At 39.3% G+C, this 19690-nt stretch overlaps 1 protein-coding gene across 1 annotated transcript in view; it reads left to right on the forward strand.

Annotated features, from left to right (window-relative positions):
* The window catches only part of RYR2 (ryanodine receptor 2), a 720715-nt gene that overhangs the window by 675501 nt on the left and 25524 nt on the right, over nucleotides 1-19690 (forward strand). The window contains exons 95-96 of the mRNA XM_054975163.1: nucleotides 806-936; nucleotides 16355-16397. Coding sequence (XP_054831138.1) covers nucleotides 806-936; nucleotides 16355-16397 — 174 coding nt within the window. The remainder of the gene's footprint in view (nucleotides 1-805; nucleotides 937-16354; nucleotides 16398-19690) is intronic.

The following is a 19690-nucleotide window of genomic DNA, read 5'->3' on the forward strand; positions in this document are numbered from 1 at the left end:
CTTGACCAAACTTGGGTGGTGGCTGGAGAAGAGCCTGCTGCACATTCCTTGTGGATATGGGCTCTCTAAGTGCTAAGGGTGCCGCCCTGGTGCCGATGAATACCGAACACATTTGGTAACGGGACATGTTCGGTTCTGGTTGGCTGTTTGTGTTCGTCGTCAGGAACGAACACCAAACAGCTTGTTCAGATTCCCCCCCACCCCATTCATGCCCATGTCTAGTGGTAACCAAGATTTTAAAAGTACACTACCATGCCTTTGAGCTGTTGAAAAGATATGGCTTGATTGCACAATATGACCAAATTATTCTTAAATTTACACAATAAGAAGATGCAGTTGGAGCTGGAGTGGGGCTAAAGACAGGGATGACTGATGAGATCAGTATTAAATCACAAATGATAAAATCTGAGAAATGCAAGCTTCTGTCCACTAACAAATTTTCATCTTGTTTAATTTTTGTCATTGGGTAGCCTTCGGCAAGTACTAATGTACTTCAAAGATTAGTTATGAGGGCAAATAACATAAAGTCTGCAATTTGTTTGCTGTATGAACGATAAATAGCAATAGCATCAATAATCTTCCCACTTTCTTATGCCTTGGAATCACTCATTTGCTTTTGTTTGTTTTGTTTTGAAAAAAGGCACTGTTGTGTATTATGTATTTATTCTCTTAAGAGCTCATGTATAGTCATTCAGTCTTTACACACACTTTCCCCCAACAACTAGCTGTTCTTTTAAAAAAAAGTGGTTCCAAATGCTGTGGGGGATTTGAAGTAATTTTTAGGATGTTTGTTTCTCACGTGCAGGTTCCACTTGTTATATTTAAGAGAGAAAAGGAAGTTGCAAGAAAACTAGAATTTGATGGTTTGTACATTACAGAACAGCCTTCAGAAGATGACATTAAAGGGCAGTGGGACAGACTTGTTATCAACACACAGTGAGTATCTTTATTTTCTTGTATTGTTTCTGGAAGTACGACAGCTTGTCTGTCTCATTTCAAGTCAGACAATTGGTACCTATAGCTAAGCACTGCCTGTGGAACTGGCATACCATCTATAGGGTCTCATGCACTAGACCTTCTCAGTTCTTACTACAAGAAGTCCTTTAATTAAGACCTTCTGCACTGAAAGCATGTTCTCTATGAATGAGTTGCAGCTCCTTTCCAATGTGATTCTATAATGTAATCTCTCTCAGTTTGGACGCAAATTAATGATAATTAGATACTAATATAACAGAAAATTATGAGAGTATATCAAAACTTATCTAATACACACTTTACATGGGGTTGATAGATCAAAGTATGTTTTTGTTATTTAAAAAATCCATGTATTTTAGAAATACATCTAGAAATTTTGCATAATTTATGATGATGTATGATTATATCGCTATGTTTTGGACCAACTCATTCATACATGGGAATATTTTTTATTACTTGGAAACTTGAAATTTTGACATGCTTAGTCAAAGGCACCCTGATTTCTAGAGACATGAGAAGATGGAGGGGCCTTGCCCAGTCATGATGTTCTTGGGCATCGAGGTAGATATGGTTCAGCAGTCCCTGAGGCTTCCCCTGGAAAAAGTTAATGACCTCAGGGTTAGGTTGCAGGAATTTAGGGCTAAGAGGAAGGTTTCCCTCTTAGAGATTCAACAGCTGGCAGTCCACCTGAATTTCACATGCAAAGCAGTTGCAACAGGGAGGGCCTTTTTGCATCGCTTTTGTGATACCATGGCGCTTCTTCGTGCACCCCATCACGGCTTGTGAGTTAGTAAGGGTCTGCAAGAGGATTTGGCAGTGTGGTCCAAATTCCTCAGTGAGTTTAACAGGGTTACATTCTGGTGAGATGAGCTGCTGCTTGAGGCTGAGCTGCAGGTCACATCAGATGCATCCGGCTCCACGGGCTTTGGAGTTTATTTCCGGAGGCATTGGTGCACAGATCAGTGGCCGCTAGAGTGGTGGGCCTTGGGCACTGTCAAGGATCTCACTTTTCTGGAGTTTTTCCCCATCTTGGTGGCTATCTGCCTGAGGGGCGGGGAGTTGGCCAACCACACAGTCCACTTTTGGTGTGACAATCAGGCTGTGGTACATGTGGTCAACTCTCTAACTTCCAGATCTCCTAGAGTGATGAGACTGGTTAGGGTATTTACATTGCTGTGCCTCCGGTGGAACATTTTATTTAAAGCCAAACACATTCCTGGGATTAACAATGGTGTGGCAGATGTGTTGTCTCACCAACAGATGGACCATTTTTGGCAGCTTGCCCCGGAGGCCGACTTGCAACCTGTGCAGATGCCCCAGGAGTTGTGGCAGCTTGGGAGGCTGAAGCATTCCATGCTATTTGGTTAGCCGTTGCACCCAGCACCAGGAGGGCATACCGACCAGTGGTAGGACAATTGGCAGAGTTCAGGAGAGAGGCTGGTTTTAGAGAGGTTTGGCCCATTCCACCCGAGCACATTATGCAATTTTGCATGTAGCAAAAGGACTGTAGATTAGCAGTGAAATCCATAAGGGGTCAATTGGCTGCTCTGGCTTTTGTGAGTAGGGCTCATGGGTTGCTTGAGGCCATGGGCGACTTCTGGGTGAGGAAGATGCTGGAAGGTTGGTCACATGAGGGTTCAGTTTGTGCTGACCCTAGGGAACCTATTTCCTCGCCGGTGCTTAAAGGACTTGGCGCTGCCTGGGGTGACATTTGTAGCTCTAGATATGAGACTAGGCTATTTCATGCTGCTGCATTGATGGCATTTTTCGGGGCGTTGCACGTTAGTGAGCTAGTGGCTATGTCAAGCAAGGATACGTCAGGACAGGCCTTTTTTTTATATAAATTTTTATTGGATGGGTCATTATACAAATATAAAAACATACACAGTTAACTTTCCATCATATTGTAATACCCCCCTTCCCCCCCCCCTTTTCCGTTGACTTCCGACAGTTTTCCATTCCCTTTATTACCTCTTAAATAAAAACTTAACCAAGCTAAACCATATATAGAATACTAATACCTATCTAATGATAAATACCATTATCTAACATTCCATATCTTTTAGTACTATCTACCAATAATATCCAATAACCTACAATATAATATGTCCCCTATATTAATAGCTATATACTACATTCTAAGAATGGGTCATAGTAATATATTTTATACCATTGCATATCTTTAGATAGCACTATTACATATATCTATCATATCTATAATGTTCAAAATTATTAATATCCTTTATATTGTTATCCAATTCATAACGTTATAACCTAGTAAATTATAACATATTATACCTACATATATCAATAAAATGGTATATTATCACAGACTAGATTTTTTACCTCTAATATAATATAATGATTACTACCTCTATAATAATTCAAAGTAACAGAACACTATCCTCCCCTCAGAAAGTATCCAAAGACCACACCTTCCCTTTAATGTCCCACTTTTTTTCTATATAATTCTTAAATTTCTCCCAACTTGTTACATACTCTTCCGTATCTTCCTCTCGAAGTTTCCTCATTAGTTTATCCATTTCAGCCAAGCTCAATGTTTTTAAAATCCAATCTTCCACCGATGGTATCTCTTTTGCCTTCCACAGCTGTGCATAAATTATCCTAGCCGCCGTAGTCATATAAAATACCATTATCCTGTCCGTTTTGTCAAAGTCTTCTAGGTTCATACATAACAGTAAAAATTCTGGGTTTCTAAAAACTTTTTTCTTCAATATATCTGACATAGCGTCTACTATTTCCCCCCAGAAATGCTTAGCTTTTTTACACGTCCACCACATATGATAAAAAGAGCCCTCATGCTTTCCACATTTCCAACATTTATCTGACATCTGACTATTTCCATTGGTTAGCTTTTTTGGCGTGAGATACCATCTATAAATCATTTTATACACATTTTCTCTTATCGTGGTACATGTCTTTATAGTATTTTTCCACAATTTCTCCCAAGCTTCCATCAATATATCTTTATTACAATTTATTGCCCACTTTACCATTTGAACTTTAACTGTCTCATCTTCTGTAAACCATTTCAACAAAATCTTATACACTTTAGATATCAATTCCCCCCCTTGCAGTAGACATTGTTCCAATTCTGAATTTTCCACTCTAAACCCTACTTTCCTCCGATCAGTGTCATACAAATCCTTTATCTGCATATATTGAAACCACCCATATCGAAATGGCAATTCATCATTATTTTTAATATTGTATAAATTCTGATCCACTCTAAGAATGTTCTGATATGTCATCCACTTCGTTCCTTCATAGTCAGTTTTTGGATTCACAACCTCTGCAGGTCCAATCCACATTGGTGTTCTTTCATTCAAATATCGCTTGTATTTAGTCCATACTGCAAATAGACTCCGCCTCACAAAGTGATGCAAAAACATCACATCAGCCTTATTCTTTCCATACCATAAATATGCATGCCATCCAAAGGTTTTATTGGACCCTTCCAATATCAATAATTTATGATTTTCTAACAACATCCAATCCCTCACCCAAACTAACCATGTGGCTTCATGATATAGTTTCAAATTTGGTAGTTGGAGTCCTCCTCTTTCCTTTGCATCATATAACACCTTCATCTTCACTCTAGGCTTTTTTCCTGCCCACACAAAGGTTAAAATTTTTCTTTGCCATTTTTCAAATTGCATATTATCTATCACCATTGGAATTGTCTGCATTAAAAACATTATTCTTGGTAACACATTCATCTTAATTGCAGCAATATGACCCAACCACGATAGATTTAACTTATTCCACACTGTCATGTCTGTCTATTTGGTGCCAAAGCTTATCATAATTGTTTTTAAATAGATCAATATTTTTTGCAGTCAACTCAATACCTAAATATCTTATTTTATGAACCACTTCACAATACGTTATCTTCATTAACTCTTGTTGTTCTTGCTTAGACATATTCTAACAAAGCAGTTTAGATTTCTTTCTATTTATATAAAATCCTGCCAGATCTCCAAACTCTTTTATCTTCTCCATTAACCTTGGCATATTTTGTAGAGGGTCCTCCACTATCACCATCACATCGTCTGCAAAGGCCCTCACCTTGTATGTATATCCTTTAATCTTCAAACCTTTAATTTCATCGTCTTCTTGTATTTGTCTAAGTAAAATTTCCAACACCATCACGAATAACAGTGGAGAGAGTGGACATCCTTGTCTTGTTCCCTTTCTTATGTCCAGCTTTTTTGTTATTTCTCGGTTGACAACTATGGCTGCAGATTGATTCTTATATATCGCCTTAACTGCTTGAATAAACATCTTACCCATCTGTACTTTTTCCATCATTGCAAACATAAAATCCCAGTTCAAATTGTCAAACGCTTTTTCAGCATCCACAAAGAAGAAACCAACTTGTTTTCCTGGATTTTTATCATAATATTCTATCGCATTTAATACCGTCCTCAGGTTATCTTTTATCTGCCTATCTGGTATAAAGCCTGCCTGCTCCTCCCCTACAAACTCCACCAGCCAGGCCTTCAGCCTTTCAGCCAATATTTTCGCAAAAATCTTGTAGTCATTGTTTGTTAAAGATATTGGTCTATAATTTTTAACATTGGTTAAATCTTGTGTTTCTTTTGGTATTAATGTAATATTAGCTTCATTCCACGTTTCTGGCAGATCATCACCTTTTAAGACTGCATTCATCACTTTTTGCAGCAACTCTTTCAAATCTTCTGCCATTACTTTATAAAATTTAGCTGGAAGGCCATCTGGTACTGGCACCTTTCCCATCTTTGTAGCTTGTATCGCTTCCACAGTTTCTAACGTTGTTATTTCAGCATTTAATTTATCTCTCAATTTCTTGGGCACCGCTGGTAAAATCAACTTTTGAAAATAATCCTCTATTGAATTCTTATCAATTAGTTTCTTCTGATACAACTTTGCATAATATTTTTTAAAAGCCATCTCTATTGAATTTTGATTAAACCGTTCTTTCCCGTCTTCCACAATCTTACTAATTAATTGTTTCTCTCTTTTCTTCTTTAACTGCCACGCTAAACATTTCCCTGGTTTGTTAGCTCCTTCAAATGATTTTTGTCTCAGCCTTTTCAACTCCCATTCCACTTCCTTATTTTCCATTGCTCTTATTTGTTCCTGCAATTTTTTAATTTCCTGTTGTATTTTCTTTTTACCCAGTCTTTTCTTTAATTGCTGCTCTTTAAATTTGATTTTTTCTTGAATTTCTTTCAACCTCGACTCTTTGTTTTTCTTATCTTTGGCATTTAAGTCCATAAGAACTCCCCGAATCACAGCTTTATACGCATCCCATACTTTATAAATTACCACTCCTTGATCCACATTGTACTGTATAAAGCTTTTAGTCTTTCTTAAGAACATCCACATTAACATGACTACTTAACAAATTTCCAGAACACAGGATTATGGTCTGAACTAATTTTTGGCAAGATATCCGTTTCTTTTGTACATACAGCAAGCTCTTTTTTTTTAATAAAATTTTTATTGGAATTAGAATCATATAATTACATATTACAATCAATTCCCATTTCCCAATTTCTAACCCCCTCCCTTTCCCCCCTTTTCTTTTGACTTCCAACAGTTTTCCAACCCTTTGTCCCTTTTCTCTTACTCATTTTAAATTCATCTATCTAACAAACCTGTATTTTCCCTTTAATCTAAGCAATAATTCTTTAACTATTTTTAATACTCTATACCTTATCTAATCTTTAAGTCCCTTCTTCCACATTAGACAAACAATTTGTCCTTTTTTAACATAATTTCGTAGTTTCCTGGTTTCAAATATTTCTATAAGCCTTATACCATATAACCCATACATTTATATAAGTCAACCAATTTGACTTATATTCCATATATTACTTTATATAACTATCGTCAAAAGTTATCAATCAATTTAATCCATATATTTCTTCAGGTAGACTTATTCAATTTAACATGTTACACGTTTATACCAGAAACCATATTAATTAGTCGGTCCTTATAGCTAATTATTTTCTATCCAAATTCTATATGTTTTTCTATATATAACAATCTAACAAAATAGCTGCTTAGACATTTTCATTTCTCTCTCTACCCTCCGGTAAAGTCACCCCCCTCTACATTTCGTCATATTTCAATAATTCTCGAACTGCCACAGTTCTCTTCCCACCTCCCATTTCTTCAGCACATATTGCTTCAGCTTCCCCCAATCTGTGTTGAACTGTCCTGGGTCCAGATTTCTCAATTTTCTTGTCATTTTGTCCATTTCGGCCATATACAGCAATTTGTAAGTCCAATCCTCAATAGTTGGCACTTCTTGTACTTTCCATTTTTGCGCATACAAAAGTCTGGCCGCTGCTGTCATGTAAAATAACAATGTTCTATGTTGGGCTGGAATGTTCTCCATTCCCAAGTTCAGTAGCAGGAGTTCTGGGTTCTTATTAATTTGAAATTGTAGAATCTCACTTATTACTTTTATTATTTCTCCCCAGTACTGCCTGGCTACCTCACACGTCCACCACATATGATACAGAGAGCCCTCATGTTTTTTACATTTCCAGCATTTATTAGAAGTGTTCAAATTCCCTAGCGCAATCTTCTTTGGTGTCATGTACCAACGATAGATCATTTTGTAAATGTTCTCTTTGATATTAGTACACGTTGTAATCTTCATTGTGTTTTTCCACAAGTATTCCCATGCCTCCATTGTTACCTCTTTATTAAAATGTATTCTATTCGGGTTATCTCCCTATATGTTAAACACTGTTGCTCAGTATAGACAGCTCTCGGATCTATTACTTCATACGGAACTACCCACATGGGGGTTCCTTCTTGTAGGAAGTCTCTATACTTCTTCCAGGTTGCATATAGGTTTTTCCATATATAATGGTGTAGGAACATAGAGTTCACTTTTACTTTGTCATACCATAGGTATGCATGCCATCCAAATATTTTTTTGTATCCCTCTAGGGCCAATAATTTCTTATTCTTCAACGTCATCCAATCTTTCAGCCACACTAGGCAAATTGCGTCATAGTAAAGTCTTAAATTGGGTAGTTGCATTCCGCCTCTTTGCTTTGCATCTTGTAAAACTTTCATTTTCACTCGAGGCTTCTTGCCTGCCCAAACAAAATCTGATATTTTCCTCTGCCATTTTTCAAACTGCTTAGAGTCTCGGATAATTGGTATTGTCTGTAACAAAAACATTACTCTTGGTAACACATTCATTTTAACTGCTGCAATCCTTCCCACCCATGACAAATTCAATCTATTCCATTTGATCAAATCTTGCTCAATCTGAGTCCATAATTTTTCATAATTGTTTTTGAATAGATCTATATTCTTTGCAGTCAGTTCAATTCCCAGATATTTCACCTTAGTTGTTACTTCACAATCCGTTATTTCCATTAACAGTTGTTGTTTTTGCTTAGTCATATTTTTACATAATATCTTTGACTTCTTTTTATTGATATAAAACCCTGCCAGATCTCCAAACTCTTTAATCTTCTCTATCACTTTTGGCATATTCTCCATTGGATCTTCCACAATTAACATTATGTCGTCCGCAAATGCTCTAATTTTATAAGAAAAGTCCTTTATTTTTATTCCGCGGATTTCTTCATCTTGGCGTATTTGTATCATCAAAATCTCCAATACCAAAATGAATAGCAGCGGAGACAACGGGCAACCTTGTCTTGTTCCTTTACTTATAGTCAATTTCTTGGTGATCTCGTCATTGACCACAATTGCTGCATTCTGGTCTCTATAAATTTCTTTAACTGCTCTTATGAATTTTTCTCCCATTTGTAGCTTTTCCATAGTGGCAAACATAAAGTCCCAGTTCAAGTTGTCAAACGCTTTCTCTGCATCAACAAAGAAGAAACCAACCTCTTTGTCACAACGCTTATCATAATACTCAATAGCATTAATCACTGTCCTTAAATTGTCTCTGATTTGCCTACCAGGTAAAAAACCTGCTTGTTCCTCCTCAATAATTTCCGAAAGCCACCCCTTCACTCTCTCTGCCAGTATCTTCGCAAAGATTTTGTAGTCATTATTAAGTAAGGATATAGGCCTGTAATTTTTCACATTAGTCGGATCTTGGCCCTCTTTAGGGATCAATGAAATGTTGGCTTCCTTCCAGGTATCTGGAATCTGTTGATCCTTTAATACTCCATTGATCACTTCTTTTAGGAATGGTACCAGTTCATTGGCCATTGTCTTATAAAATTTAGCTGTAAGTCCATCTGGCCCTGGTGCCTTTCCCAAATTTATTGATTGTATTGCCATTTTTATTTCCTCCTCCGTTACTTCATTGTTCAGTCTGTCTCTCCACGCTTCCGAAATTACTGGGAGCTTCATTTTCTCCAAGTATGTCGCTATTGATTCTTTATTGACCTCTTTCTTATTATACAATTTAGCATAAAATTTATAGAAGGCTCTGCTAATGGATGTCTGTTCCAAATACGTTTTATCATCTTCACATATTTTGTTTATTATTTTCTTTTCCTTTCTCTTTTTCAATTGCCATGCCAAATATTTCCCGGGTTTGTTTGCACCTTCAAACCCTTTTTGCTTTAGTCTTTTAAGATTCCACTCCAGTTCTTTATTGTTCATTGCTGTTAGCTGTTCTTGTAGTATTTTAATGTCCTGATAAATTTTCTTTTTCCCCGGTCTCTTCTTTAACTGTATTTCTTTGGCTTTTATTTTTTCCATAATCTCCTGTCTCTTCTCCTCTTTCTTTTTTCTGGCTCTTCCATTTAAATCCATTAGTATGCCCCTAATTACCGCCTTGTAAGTATCCCAAACCTTGTTGGTTGGTACTTCTTTATTCATGTTGTATTGTATGAAGAACTTTGTTTCTCTTCTAAGCATCTCCATATTCTCTCCCTCTTGAAGTAAGTCCTCATTTATTCTCCATCCTTTCCTTTTGCTCCTTCTCCCCAATTTCCACATAATTGGATTATGATCCAAGCCTACCATCGGCATTATTTCCACTTCCTTAGTCCATAACGCTAAGTCTTTTGAGGCCCAGATCATATCAATTCTCGATAATGTAAAGTGTCTTGCGGAGTAAAACGTAAATTGTCTACTTTTCGGATTTTGTCTTCTCCATACATCTTCTAAAGTTTCCTGTTGTATCAGTTCAAAAAACAACTTTGGTAGCAATCCTCTTTTCTTTTGTGCAGTTGATGATTTTTTGTCTAACTCCAGATTCGTCACTCCATTGAAGTCTCCAGCAAGTATTATCTGATCATATGAAAGTTCATCTAGTTGCTTCCTTAAGTCCTCAAAGAAGCTTTCTTTTGCTCCATTAGGTGCATAAATTCCAACTACCAGCACTTTCTTTAAATTCCATACGCATTCCACTGCTATAAATCTGGCTTCCACATCTTTCATTACAAACTTTGGCTGCAGTTCCTCTTTAATGTAAAGCACTACTCCTCTTTTTTTCCTTATTAGAGGCCGCTGCAAAATCATTGCCCAATTTTTTTAATTTTAAATACTTTACATCTTGTTTTCGAATATGGGTCTCTTGCAAACAAACAATATCACATTTTTGTTTTAATAGCCAGTGAAAAATGCTTTTTCTCTTGTTCGGTGAATTAAGTCCATTTACATTCCAAGATATAACTTTACACTCCATAATCATAATCTTGTTGCTGGTAAGTCCTTTTCATTGTCTCTTATAAATCGCTCCATCTCTCGTTCCGATCTGATGCGTCTTTTGGCCCCTCCAAATTCAAAGGACACTCCCTCTGGTAGTTCCCATCTGTACCTGATTTTCATGTCCTTCAAAATCTGAATCAGCGCCTTATATTTTTTCCGGTCCAATAACACCGATCTGGGTATTTCCTTCATAATGATAATCGTCTTGCCGTCAATCTCCAATGGATCTTGAAACTGTTTAGTCACAATCTTCTCTTTCATATTTCGGGTCGTAAATTGCACAATCACATCTCTTGGTAGTTTCCTCTGGGTCGCAATTCTTGAATTTACACGATATACCACGTCCAGGATAGCCACAACTTCCTCCTCCTCCTTCCCCAGGTATTCAGCTAACACCTCCGTCATCTGTTCTTGCGCTGTTTTTCCTTCCACTTCTGGCAAACCGCGAAATCTTAGCTGCTTCTCCATGTGTTTGCTTTCCGCAACCGCCATTCTCCCCTTCATCAGCCTCATCTCTGTTTGTTGCATGTCAGTTAAATTCTCCACCGCGCCTTCTACTGCTTTAACTCTCTGCTGTGTTCCTTGCAGTTCATTTTGCATTATTTCCATACCTTTCTTTACTTCTGACAGCTCACTTTTCACTGTCTGTTTAACCTCTTTGATCAGCTCCGGTTTAATGTCCTTAAGTTCTTTGATCACTTCTAAGAGTTTTTTATCTAGATTCTCTATTGCTGATTGCCACTCTTTTTTCGACATCGTGGGGCTTGCCTTGGCTCGCTCCCACGAGTCCGCCCTCTTCCTTAACTCCGTGGCGTGAAATTAAGCGTCTTTTTATTTTTTAATTTAAATGTCCCAGTCTTTTTGCAAAGAAAAAACTTTTAAGGAATCCAAAATGTCGGGCGTCTTTTCTCTATGGTTCTTCTATGGTTTTTGTAATTCAAAATGGCTTACTTCCTCTTCCGCTGAAGCCGCGGCTTTTCCCCTTTCAAAGATGGCGATTCCCTTCTTCCTGCCCTCCAGCGGGGGCCGCTTCTCTCCAGCAACTCTATTGTTATTACGTACTTCCTGTTTCCTGACTTCCCGCCGTAGCTCTCGCGATGGCAGAATTTTCTCACAGCTCCATAACCGCAAGTATTCAAAACAATAGTCCTAATTCTTTAATAACTTCTTTAAACTTAGTCTTTTTCCTATTTCGACTCTTGCCGAGTCTTCTCCCCGTTATAATTAGCCTGTTGCAGTTTTAAAATCAACTTTTAATCTTCTTTACTTTTAACAATCTGTCCCGTATCAGGAGATAGTGATCTTTACCTTCCCATTCACTTTCCGTGGGTTGTAATCACTGTTTCAATCTTCGTTTCTCCTCCACTCCTCTTTCCCCTGTTGAAGCTTGGGTACGTAGGTCTTATGCCAACCGCATTGGCCCCAAAACTGCCGCAGAGATCTTTGCCGACCTGTCACAGGGTGGGACCTCAAGGGTCGTGAGGGGGCCCGTCGCGTAGAGCCCCCCTCACCCGAGATCAACGCGCCCTGAGGTCTTGAGCGTTCTTTGCCTGCTCTCCGCCTGAGAGCAGTCGGCCGCGGGCTATTTTGCCCCCGCCGGCCGGTTAAAACGGCAGTCCGGTCAGCTCCGCAGTTGGAGCTGCGTCAGACCTCCATAAATCCCAAACCGGAAGTCATACAGCAAGCTATTTTGATACCCAAATCATGTCAATTCTTGAAAAAGATTGATGTCTTGCTGAAAAAAAAGTATATTGCTTAGCACCCGAATTCTGTTTCCTCCATACCTCCTCTAAACCTTCCTGTCTTTGAAATTCAAAAAAGGATTTGGGGAGCTTACCTCCTTTGTTTCTTATCAAATTCGTTGTTTTATCAACTTGTGGACCTACCACTCCATTAAAATCCCCTGTCACAATCACTTGATCATATGTCATCTGTCCAAGTCGATCCTTAATTTCATCAAAAAATTGTTCTTTCGCCCCATTTGGTGCATATATTCCCACAATCAGGGCTTTTTTTGGCATTACAATCAAATTCCACAGCCAAATATCTCCCCTCCTTATCATTAAAAATCAATTTCGGTTGCAATTCTTCTTTAATATATAACACAATCCCTCTTTTCTTTTGCTTAGTTGTTGCCACAAATTGCTTCCCTAATTTTTTATTTTGTAAATATTTTACAGCCTGTTCTCTTATATGGGTTTCTTGTAGACAAATCACATTACATTTTTGTTCGGCCAACCAATGAAATATTGCTTTTCTCTTTGAAGGTGAATTAAGTCCATTTACATTCCATGATATTAATTTGTGTTCCATAATTACAGTCTAGTTGATTTTGGTAAGTCCTTTTCAAAGTCTGTCAAAAACACATCCATTGCATGTCTTGATTTGATGACTCGCCTCACAGATTGAAACTCAAAACTTAACCCTTCTGGAATTTTCCATCTGTATCTTACATTCATTGTTTTTAATTTTTGAGTCAGGTCTCTGTATTTTTTTCGGTCTTGCAAGACCGATCTCGGTAACTCCTTCATAATTCGAACACGCTTCCCTTCAAGTACCAATGGGGATTCATAATGCTTTCTGATAATCTCCTCCCTCATTCTCTTGGTGGTTAACTGGACAATAACATCTCTTGGCAAGTTTTTTTGCTCTGCATACATGGAATTAACTCGGTAGGCAATGTCTAGGTTGGCAGCCACTTCTTCCTGCTCTTTACTTAAAAATTCCGCAATTATTTCAGTGACTTGTTTCAATGCAGATCCCGCCATTACCTCTGGAATACCTCGAAAACGAAGCTGTTTTTCCGTAGCTCTCCATTCCATTACAACAACTCTATCACTCACTCCCGCTGCCTCTGCTCTTATAATTTCCGTTTTCTCCTCCACCTCTTGCACTTTTTGTTTTGTAGTTTGGAGCTCTGTTCTTATTTCATCAGTACTCTTTGCCAATTCTGCAACCTCTGATTTTATTGCCTCTTTAATCTCTTTAACTAAATTCAATTGCGAGTCTTTCACTTGCTTCTGTAATTCCTGAACCATTTCTTGTGTTTTTTGTGTAGTCTCATTTGTATCCTTATTGCCTTCTGTTATTTTTTTGTCTAAACTTTCAATCGCTGCCTGCCACTCTTTGTCCTTTTCCCCTGCCATTGGACTTTCCTTGGGACCCCACGAATCGGCTCTCTTTCTCAGCTCCGTCTTTTCTATTTTATTTTACTTAATTAGTTAAGTCCAATAATATAAATGGGAAAGAGGAAAAATAATTTAATCTTTTGCAAACCTTCAAAATATTGGGCCTTTTTTCTCAATGGTACTCTCTATGGTTGCCCTCAATTTTTCCCTTGTCCAAAATGGCGTACTCCGCTTCTTCTTTAAAATATCAGGTACACTTTCTCTCTACTGAAGCCTTCTGAAGCCTTCTGCCCTTTCCACACTCAAAATGGCTAACTTCCACTTCCTTTTCTGGTCTCTTGTTCTGCTTTGTTTTTCTTCCTCGGTTCCTGCCGTCTTCCTGCCCTTCTAGCCACCAGTCACTTGTATTACAGGCAATTACAGGCAGTTCACTTCTCACGATGTTTTAGCCTCTTCCCAGACTCTCCCTCTTGCGTTGTTATCTCCCAAACCACATGTATGCAAAACAAAAGTTCTTTTTGTTCTTTTAAAGCTCTTTAAGTCATTAAAATCACTTTCTTCACTCCCCGCCACTTTTTAATGCCTTTTGCTTTAGGAATTTATCTCTTTACTTTAAAACGTTTCAGTCTTTGAACAGAGATTAAGTCCGTTAGAGGAGATAGTGCTCTTTACTCTCTTTCACTCTCATAAGGTTGTACTCACTGCCTCTTTGGCTCCCTTCTGGTTAAAATCTGTTTCTGAAGCTTGGGTATGAAGATCCTATGCCAATTAAATGACTCCAAAGGTTGCTGCAGAGATATTAGCCGCCCCTCTGGGAGGGGATCTTCAAAGCAGATGGAGAATCCTTGATTCAGAACCCCCCCTCTGCCGAGATCACACCCTCTTAGGGCTATCGAGCGTCCTTGCCCAATTTCTACCTGAAATTGGGGGGCTATGGGTGATCAAAGCACCCCACTAGCCCCAAACCAGCATCCTGGACGGCTCAGCTCCCTGAGACACTTCAGATCTCCATGATCCCCAGCCGGAAGTCCGTCAGGACAGGTCTTAATGGCTCATGACCTGAAGTTGGAGGGAGACCATGTCTCCCTTAGTATATGTAGGTTCAAGACAGACCAGAAACAAGAAGGGGTGGCCATTAGACTGGGGCCATGTGTTGAGCCGGAGTTATGCCCTGTAAGGGCTCTCTGGAAGTATTTAAAAATAAGGGGGGAGGAGCAGGGACTTTTATTCCAGCAAGAGGATGGTATGCCTCTTACCCGTTATCAGTTTTGGGCAGTGAACAAAAGGGCACTAGTTCAGTTGGGATTGGAGGGTGTCATATTTGGCGCCCATTTTTTTAGGATCAGGGCTGCATCAACAGCAGGTGCTATGGGGTGTTCAGGGCAAGAGGTTCAGTATGTGGGTAGGTGGAGGTCCTCGGCCTACCGATCCTATGTTCGTCCCGTTTCAATTTTAAGCAGTTACTAGGTGTTTATCTGCCATACCGTAGGATCAGGGCCAAGGTGACGGGGTTCACCTGTCAGTAAAGGGCAATAAAATATTTTTGGATGACCTGCGGCTAAGGCTTAGGAGCTTGGAAGGGGCAGTGAGGTAGGAGCAGAGATGGTGAAATGTGACATACAGTCTGCATTTCTCCTCCTTCTGCTGCACCCTGATGATTTTGAACTGCTTGGCTTTTCTTTTGGGGGGGGGGGTAGTACATGGACCGAGCTCTCCCAATGGGCTTTTCTGTTTCTTGTGCGGCCTTTGAGCACTTCAGCTCCCTTTTAGAATGGGAGGTACAGCGTTGGTCGTGTTGTCACGACATGCCACACTATTTAGATGACTTCCTTTTTGTGTGGCCAGCTGGGTCTGGACAGTGCGTCAGGCTTCTGTTCACTTTTGTGGTGCTGGCCGAGGAGCCTGGGTTCCCATTGGCTCCATTTTCCATTGTTGAGGAGTGAAGATGGGAATTCAGAATGAATCAATTGCTGCTTAAAAATGCAAAGAACTCCCCTGGTGGCAGGCAGAGGGAATGGCCACCGTGGAGCCAGTGCCACAGAATCTTCCTGGGCAACCAAGCCTTGTGAGAGTCCATGAACCCATCCACCATTTTCTGGCTATTGGGATAGGTCTTACTGCCTCTGATGCCATTGGTCGGGACTGTAACTGCAAAGAAGGCTTGTAATGTGTCTCAGATATTTCAGTGCGGCAGACGACTGCCACGTCAGTCTTTGTTCCCGCCTTTCCTTTTAAACTTTCAAGGGACATGAGAAATAGATTTGGCCTCCAAAGGCCAGGCCTACCCTTATAGGAAGTAATGGCTGTTTATTGGTGTTTCTGGGTCCCTTGAAACTTAAAAGGCTATTATTGTCTATGGCAGTACACCTGGCCTCATGAACTCTGATCATCCTATTGGATTACCTATTGAATGTGACACAGTCCAGTGAGGAAACGTGTGGCCGTATCCTGACTACTGGCTGAAGACTATCCTGTTGGAACTGATCCGTATGCACAGATTTGTAAAACAGTAAAAAGCTGGTTTATTCTTATGAGCAATTATACCTTACATTAAAACTGCATTTCTCATATATCCTTAGGTCATTTCCTAACAACTATTGGGACAAATTTGTGAAAAGAAAGGTAATGCATTTCTTATTATTGAATTGTTTTCTTTTCATTTTTCATAGACTAAATTCTTGAAGAATGCCTTGGTATCTTAACAAGTTGATGTGAACAGTAGGGGTATGCACTGAAAACAATTCTGTCTCAATTTCGGATCCAGGGTTCCCAAAGGAACTATATACTGTTATTGATTTTTCCAGATGGGGTATCACTGGCTTAAATCTAATTTGTTTGGGTGGTTTTGGTCTTGAGTTTCAACCCTGTTCTTTTCAATGAGGCCTCCTAGGCTCTTTGGGGAAACAGTTTTTGCACTTAAGGGCACCAAAATCATACAGAACACAGTACTCCCTCTAAACTATCAATCCACCAAGTTTTTCTCAGCTGAGCTACAAACATACATGCAACAATGGACCTGAAGAAGGAGAATGTTGGCTGGTACATACTATGTTTGGAATCTGGCTGGTAAAGGGGTAAGAGGGCAGCAGTGGCATTAAAAACAATCCTTCTTTATGTTCACCTATTTCTTTTTCTATAATGTCATGGCTTGTGCCATGTTTCCTCGTGCACTGCAGTTTTGCTCTTACAATGAGGAGTGTCCTCGCATTAATAATCACCAGTCTCCATCTCCCAAGTGCAGGCAGGCAGCATGATTGTCCAAATCCCCCACCTAAACAGATCTGTGTTTTTTCCAAAAATTTTCCTTTCACTGTCGACAGACAAGATTGTTTTTGAAAAGGCAGAGTAGGTGAATGGCTCACAGGATTGGGGGGAAGCAATCTTAAACAGCTCTACTCAGATGTAAGCCCCATTTTATTCAATAGTACTTACTCCCATGGAAGTGTCTTTAGGATTGCATCCTATGATTGAAGTCTCTTAGAGCTTTTATCAAGTGTGACTGGTTAACTTGCACCCCCCCCCCATGACACTTTTCCTCTAAGTGGCCAACCGTCCAAGTGCCCTGATGGGGGTGGGAGAGACAGGCCTGTGCCTGAATAGCAATGAAAAACAAACCAAGATGCACACACCCCTAAACAAGTCTACTCAGATGTAAGTCCCATGTTGTTCAATAGTGCTTACAGCCATGAACGTGACTTTTGAATTGCAGCCTATAATTGAAGTCTGCACATTCCCCCTTCCAAATGTTTCCAAAATCAATAGGCAGGGAGGAGTCTCCCTTTGTGAGGACCAAATTGGCAGGCAGACAATGCCATTTCCTGGGTAGCAACGGGGGGAAAAAAGATCCACTCAAGCACATTGCACACATTTCCTTTTCCTGTCAGTAGAGTTAATTAATAACATAAAGGCTATCCCCCCTTGGGATCCAATTGGTCAATGCCATGTGGGCCTAGTGCTTGTCTGCTGCTTCAGCTGTTGCTGCAAGGTAAGAACCAAATTGAAACATACAAACTTTTTGGTGGGAGGGTGTCATTACAATTTGCTTTCCCAGATTTGGTTCACTGTTCTGAAAGCTGCTTTAACGAAATGAAACCATGATTTCTGAGTGTATTTCTGGTTTGTTTGTTTAGTTTTGCATACCCCTAGTGGCCAGATTCCTGACACACATTAGTAACGTAGGCAGCCATAAGCACAGTGAAAGGCATGTTCAGTGATGTAAAAAGTGTTTTCAATCAACTGTTTGGAAGATGAGGACTCTTAGACTGGGCCTCAGCGCTTTCATCAACCTTGTTTGCATTCAATAAATAATTATCCTAGATTACCTACTGAGTGGACACAGTCCAATTAGGAAATTGTGGCCATATCCTTACTACTGTCTGAAGTGTCCTCTCATAGCAGCAGATTTTTAATACTCTAGTTGGTGCATATGGCATTGGTTCCCTCTCATTGAAATATATCCTACTACTCTGTTCAGCAAAAGTTGAAGCTTTCCTCCAGCTTAAATGGCTCTTCCTATAGCAGGGAAACAGCTTCATTTGGAGGAAGATTTCTTAAGTAGGAGGAATGATTTGCAGAGTGCCATTGTTTATATTAATCCATTGTGTTTCTTCTTGTTTGTATGTGCTGTATTTATTTTAATATTTTCTTCAGAAAGTTATTTAAAGAGAGACAATTGATGCAACATTCTGTTTAAAAAGTCTGATTTAAATCTAGAAGAATTAAAAGATATATACAAATAGCCTAAGCATGTTTGTAAGTTATTATTTCAGAAAAAATTATTTTTACATCTTTTTATAAGCAGCCCAACACGACCCATAGTGTGCTGAGAGTATAAAATGTGAAGGTTGCTGCTGTGCTGAGAGTATAATCATGCTCTTACTCTTGTCCCTGTGCCAGAGTTTAGGAGACCTTAAGCCTAATCCTGCATGCTCTGTTACCACATAGCCAGATCATAGGATCAATGATAAATCAGCATATATATTACATATATGTTTCAGATGTGTTTGTGTGTGTGTGAGTGTGCTATGTTTACTTATGTTACAGTTAGGAGGGGAAGAAGGTGACTTTCCTCACTGGGAACTCATTTAAACCAAGATTTCCCTGTAAAGTACCCTGATAACCAGCTCCCACCACTGAAGTACTTCCTGAGAACATGTAGACTGACCTGCTGAGAAGGAGCCCTTTTCAGAAATCCTAGCACAGTAACAAAGTAACAGAGTGGAAACCCTGGAAAATAGCTTGTAGAAAACTATGTCGCACCCAAGTGAAATGGCACACAGGGAAGAGATGCACAGAAACACCCCAGAGAAATGTATTGTACTAAGGTAGCCAAAAAATGTCTTTATAGAAAGAAGGTATAATATAGAAAAAAGGAAGGAGGTGGTGAATGGGTTCAAAAGGGGTAGGAAAGGGGACAAAATACAAAACATAGGGAAGAGCACTCTATCACACATCATACAGTCTCTCAAATAAAAGCCATAAACTCAGCTAAGTACACTTTACATAGGCTGCATCAGGCTCTTCAAAGTACGTACAGAGTTCCTTGAAGAACAAAATCCCAATCAGAGAATTATTACAGGATGGCCTGTCATATTAATGGCTCTGCTCTTCCATGACAAAAATGGAATCTAGTCCAAGCTAGTTGTATTTTGTCAAAAAAGGATTAAGTTGGCCAGGTAGCCCCAGTATGGAATGGAAAATAAAGCATTATTCCTATGTAAGCCCCAGGGTTCCAAAAACCCAGATGCTGTAGGTGGTGCTCTTCTGCCATATTGAATCTAGGGGTTCTATCACAACTAAACATTATGGTTGGGCTAATGGAGTAACTTGGCTCCAATGGTTTAGAAAGCTACTTGAGTAAAGTTTTAGGGATTATAGTCTGTACTGCTGGGTATAATTCATATAAGTAGGATCCT

This window comes from Eublepharis macularius, chromosome 1, assembly GCF_028583425.1.
Source record: "Eublepharis macularius isolate TG4126 chromosome 1, MPM_Emac_v1.0, whole genome shotgun sequence".
Classification (NCBI taxonomy): Eukaryota; Metazoa; Chordata; class Lepidosauria; order Squamata; family Eublepharidae; genus Eublepharis; species Eublepharis macularius.